Source organism: Heterodontus francisci, chromosome 40, assembly GCF_036365525.1.
Source record: "Heterodontus francisci isolate sHetFra1 chromosome 40, sHetFra1.hap1, whole genome shotgun sequence".
Classification (NCBI taxonomy): Eukaryota; Metazoa; Chordata; class Chondrichthyes; order Heterodontiformes; family Heterodontidae; genus Heterodontus; species Heterodontus francisci.
The window spans coordinates 18773759-18779712 of record NC_090410.1 but is presented as its reverse complement, the minus strand read 5'-3'; the positions used below and the strand labels follow the sequence as shown (position 1 = coordinate 18779712).

General features: G+C 41.9%; 1 protein-coding gene across 1 annotated transcript in view; it reads right to left on the bottom strand.

Moving 5' to 3' along the window:
• The window catches only part of supt5h (SPT5 homolog, DSIF elongation factor subunit), a 72933-nt gene extending 68920 nt beyond the window's left edge, over positions 1-4013 (bottom strand). The window contains exon 1 of the mRNA XM_068019225.1: positions 3933-4013. Coding sequence (XP_067875326.1) covers positions 3933-4013 — 81 coding nt within the window. The remainder of the gene's footprint in view (positions 1-3932) is intronic.
• Positions 4014-5954: the final 1941 nt, after the last annotated feature.

Here is a 5954-nt window from a genome sequence, read left to right as displayed (position 1 = left end):
GAAAAGTCTAAGAGGAGGCCTGATAGAGGTCTACAAAATTATGAAGGATAGGAGGGATGCAAAAAAAAGTGCTTTCACTTGTGGGCAAGACCAGAATAAGAGGGTATAAATACAAGATTGTCACTAACAGATCAAATAAAGAATTTAGAAGGAATTTCTCTACACAAAGAATGATAAGAATGTGTAAGTCACGGAGTGATTGCAGCAGATAGCAACTGATTCAATTAAGGGGTCATCTGATGCACATTTAAGGGAGTAGGGAATGGAACAATCCGAGGGCAGGGTTTGAGGAGGTAATTTTAGAGTGGGGAGGAAGCCCATATGACATATAAACACCAGCACAGACCAGATAGTTTGAATGTGGTGTGCAGTTTATCCTAGCAAATCTTAGAAAACCTTCTAAAATTCAGTTCACTAACATACAGTACAATCAAACTGAAGAAACTCATGCATATTCTGCTACAGATTAACTCACCAACTAGATTTTCTGTATCTGTGATGAACAGGAGCACATAATTTTAGATTTTGTCCTTCCAAACTTGAGCTATATTTAAAGGAGGGGATTCTGAGGTGCATGGCATTCGTGAAATATAACCAACTCTATTCTAAAAGCACTCCAGAAATGTTTCAGAGCAGGAAAATGAAGATATTTGGTGGTGGAAGTGCAGGGGGAGAGAAATAGAAAGAGATTAAAGCGCAGGTAAAGAGATGGATTTTTAGAAGGGTATTAAGGTGAAGGGGCTTTATTGGTAGAATTCCAGAGGGCAAGGACATAAAGACTGACCTCTGATGATGGGACAGATAGAGCAGTGAGCAAGCAGTAATCTGGAGTTGAGGAGCAGAGGGCGCCAAGTGACAATGTAAAGCTGGAGAGGATTTTGTCAGACAGCGAGTGATGAGACAATGCCAGTATTTGAAGATGGGAATAGAGGATCTCGTTCATTCACTGTGGCGCAGTGAACCAGATGATCATGGAAATACGCCGAGTTGACGAATGTGGAGAACTTTGTGCGGACAGGAGACTGATTAGTGAGTTTTTAAATCAGTTGTGTTTTGTAAGGATGCAGACAGTAAGTTCAGGTCAGTCCTTGAGATGATGTAGACATGGACTCGGATTTCAAAGTGGTGGAGAAGAGGTAGGGAGGGCGCAGGTAGGAAATGTTGCAGAAGCAGAAGAATGAGGCCTTGGCAGCAGCTGAGACAAATTAAAAAGGTAAGTCTAGAGTTGAACAGGCATCAAAATATTGCAGTTCACAAAAGCAGCTCGAGAGCTTGATGGTGTTCATGATACATGAAGTAAGTGCTGACAAGAACTTAAAAAAGGATGGCTCTGTTTTTGTTGTTGAGCTGAAAGCAATTTGGGCTCTTCACAATGTAACTTTATCAACTTGCGCAGGTTGCTGAGGCCAAATCACATGTCACACCACTATCAAATATGGCAAATCATGGAATTTTTGGGAAGTGATTTTAGAAGACCACAAGTTCTAATATCACATGTTAAAATAACTTTAATTTAAAATAGAAACAGAAAATGCTGGATATGTTCACAGGTCTGGCAGCATCTGTGTGGAGAGAGAAACAGAGCTAATATTTTGGGTCGGTGACCTTCATCGATCTGAAACGTTAACTCTGTTTCTCTCTCCACAATGCTGCCTGACCTGCTGAGTATTTCCAGCAATTTTTGTTTTTAATTTCAGATTTTCAACATCTGTAGTATTTTGCTTTTGTAAACTTTTAATTGAAGTCTTCTTTGTCTTCTTTGGGCCTCCTTATCTCGAGAGACAATGGATACGCGCCGGCGCATGCCTGGGCAAATTTATGGAGGTTGAGAGTTGCCCAGTCGTCAAAACCCCCCTCTCGGCCTTTCTGGTGGGGTCCAAAGGAGTGCAGGACACGACGTTTGGCACCAGTATGGCTGCAGGAACTGCCGGAAACATGCCAAAGGTGACACATGACCGCCTACGAGGTTCCGCTCCGGATTTTCTGTTAGGGTTTACTCCCTTAGCCTTGGTCTCTCCCGAGACGCCCACAAGGCAGTGGGGTTGTTGGGGCCCCTACACAGGTGTAGGATGGTGCCGGTGGGAGGAGGGGATGCAAGGGGGAGGGGTAGAGTGAGGAGGGGGGGGGTGCAGGGGAAGGGGGTGCGGGGTGAAGATGGTAGCTTGTATATAATACTGACACTATTTACATTTCTTACAAAATTATTTTGTCTAGCTCACGTCAATCACATTATACTTTGCAGCAGATGCAAAACATTCTTAAATAGAGCAACACTGGTAGTGATCTGGAACCTGAAACTTTTAAATTATTTGTTGACCTCGAATTGAGCAATTTAGAAATAGTTATTAACTGAAATCACTCAGAGTATTCTAGTATTAGCCTTAAAGTGATACATTAGGTTAGCAGCTAAACATTATATTCCCTAGAGTTTAGAAACATATAAAACTCTTCAATGCCTTGACAGGGTAAATGCTGGAAGGATGTTTCCCCAGCCTGGGGAGTCTAGAACTTGGGTCATAGTCTCAGAATAATGGGTCAGCCATTTAGGACTGAGATGAGGAAAAATTTCTTCACTCAAAAAGGTTGTGAACTTTTGGAATTCTCTACCAGAGTGCTGAGGACACTCAATCGTTGAGAATATTCAAGTCTGAGACTAACAGATTTTTGGATACTAAGGAAATTAAGGGATATTGGGGACAGTGCAGGAAGGTGGAGCTGAAGTTGAAAACCATGATCTTATTGAATGGTGGAGCAGGCTCAAAGACAAATGGCCTACTTCTGCTCCTATTTCTTAGGTTATGTTCTTATTACATCTGTACTTGAGACCACAATTCATAAACACTACCATAGGAACTCTGCCATTTCCTTGAGGTATTTATGGAGTTAATCAATACAGCAGCATCAGTGTGTCCCAAAGGTTCATAAATAAAAAGACTTGCAATTATATAACGCCTTTCACGACCACAGAATGTCCCAAACAGCCAATTAAGTCCTTTTGAAGTGTCATCACTGTTGCAGTGTAGGAAATGCGGCAGTCAATTTGCCTAAGCAAGCTCCCACAAAAAGCATTGTGATCATAACCAGATAATCTGTTTTGTGATGTTGATTGAAAGATAAATATTGGCCAGGACACCAGGGATAACGTCCTTGCTCTTCTTCAAAAATAATGTCGTAGGATCCTTTATGTCCACTTGAGGCAACAGACGGACCCTTGGTTTAAACATCTCATCTGAAAGACAGCACCTCTGACAGTGCAGCCCTCCCTCAGTACTGCACTGTCGTGTCGGCCTAGGTTTTTGTGCTTAGTCAGGGAGTAGGACTGGAATCCACAACCTTCTAACTTAGAGGCAAGAGTGCTACCACTGAGTGACAGCTGACAGAATTCAAGAGTTCAACTCCAGTTACACATACAATATGCAGCAAGACCTGGACAATATCCAGGTTTGGGCTGATAAGTGGCAAGTAACGTTTACGCCACACAAGTGCCAGGCAATGACGATCTCAAACAAGAGAGAATCTAACCATCTCTCCTTGACATTCAATGGCAATACGATCGCTGAATCTCCCGCTATTAACATCCTGGGGGGTTACCATTGACCAGAAACTGAACTGGACCAGCCATATAAGTACAGTGGTTACAAGAGCAGGCTAGAGGCTAGGAATCCTGCAGCAACTAACTCACCTCCTGACTCCCCAAAGCCTGTCCACCACCTACAAGGCACAAGTCAGGAGCGTGATGGAATACTCTCCACTTGCCTGGATGGGTGCAGCTCCAACAACACTCAAGAAGCTCGACACCATCCAGGACAAAGCAGTCCACTTGACTGGCACCCCAGACATATTCAGTCGAGAATAGTAAGCACTTAATTTTCCCCAAATACAAAGTAACCAGAGAACAACACGACTGTACAGATCTGCACAATCTCAAGTACCTCATTTTCCTCTTGCTCCTCTGCCTCACTGCTGCGGGAACTCTCATCATCGGTGAAGTTGCTACCATCACTGTCAGACATCCTGTGGACTCACTGAAAAGCTAAAGTGGAAAGGAGAACAAAAATAAGACATAGGATGTATGGAAATTCCTATTAAGATGCTTCTGTGGCTTTATATGCAGTATTTCACTTGAGCCGGAGTGTACAAATTAAATTCAGATTTAAAAACTAGAAGTTTAAGACTCTTTTAAACAGTGTGCACCTGAGCAGCACACAAGCACAAAATGTACACGTTAGATTACTTATAAACAGAGACTCTGGATTGACACAAATTAGACTCAACAAGGAGTATTCAAGGACACGAGAGAGAAACAGAACTAACATTTCAGGTTGATGACTTTTCATCAGAACTGACAATTTGATTTGTCTGATCTCCCAGCTGAGATATAAAGGCTTCTGAATCTGCTCAGTGTACACGTGAATGGCACATCACATTTCTTAAAGAACTAGTTAAACCCTTGTGGGGTTGGGCACAAACATCAAAAGTAATTAATTGGTTTTGAGATGCTCTGAGGATGTGTTGCAGTGCTCTTGTAGAATAAGAGCCGAATGGGAAAGAGGAGTAAAGGGATCTGGGGGGTACAGATACATGAATCACTAAAAGTAGTAGCACAGTTTAATAAAATCATAACAAAAGTAAACAAAGTTTATTTCGAAAGGGATAGAATTGAAAAGCAGAGAAGTTATGTTAAACTTGTACAGAACCTTGATAACACCACACTTGGGAGTACTGTGCAGTTCTGGCCTCCGTATTATAAAAAAGGACAGAGGTACTTGAGAAGATGCAAGAAAAGATTTAGAGGGATGATTATACCCATCAGGAACGGCTGAATACACTGGGGCTCTTTTCCCTAGAAAAAGTAAAGGCTGAGGGTTGACCCGATAGAGGATTTAACATTATGAAAGGATTTGATAGGATAGACGTAGAGATGTTTCCAACTGTGGGGAGTCCAAAACTTGAGGCCATAAATATAAGAATCACTACTAAATCCAATAAGGAAATCAGGAGAATTTTTTTTACCCAGACAGTGGTTAGAATGTGGAACTCACTATAATGAGATATATTTGGGGCAAATAGCCTAGATGCATTTAAGGGGGAGCTAGATAAAAAAAAACGAGGGGAAAAAAATAGCATATGTTGATAGGATTAGATGAAGGAGGGTGGGAGGAGGCTTACAGCATGCAGCAGTTGGGCTGAATGGCCTGTTTCTATGCTGTGCATTGTTTGTAATTCTATGTAACATATGAAATTGAAAGTTATTTCCTTTTATTTTAGTGCAAGCGTCTGACATTTAAAAAGTTACACGATTGTTTAAAGAGATGGTTGCAAAAGATTACTGACATTCAAAAAGTTATGTGATCACTATTGACCAGCTTCTGAAAAAGTAACATAACTATTGGAATCGCTGTATGATTAATTCCTGGCCCATGAAATTGCTCAAAAGTAGCACATACATATCAGAATACAAACATACGAACATACAGACAAACTAGGGACAGCAGTAGACCATTCAGCCTGTCGAGCCTGCCCCACCATTCTTTAAAATCATGGCTGATCTGTTTGTGGACTCAGCTCCACCTTCCTGCCTGCCCCGGATATCCTCGGACTCCATTGTTTAAAGAATCTGTCTATCTCTGCCTTAAAAACATTCAATGACCGTGCCTCTACCACTCTCTGGGGAACAGAGTTCCACAGACTCACAACCCTGAGAAAAAAAATTCTCATCTATCTTAAATGGGAGATCCCATATTTTTAAACTGTGCCCCCTAGTCTCTCCCACAAGGGGAAGCATCCTTCCAACATCCACCCTGTCAAGTCCCCTCAGGATCTTCTATGTTTCAGTAAGATCACCTCTCATCCTTCTAAACTCCAATGAATACAGACCCAACTTGTCCAACCTTCCCTAAGATAACCCTCTCACCCCTGGAATCAGTCAAATGAACCTTCTTTGAACTGCTTCC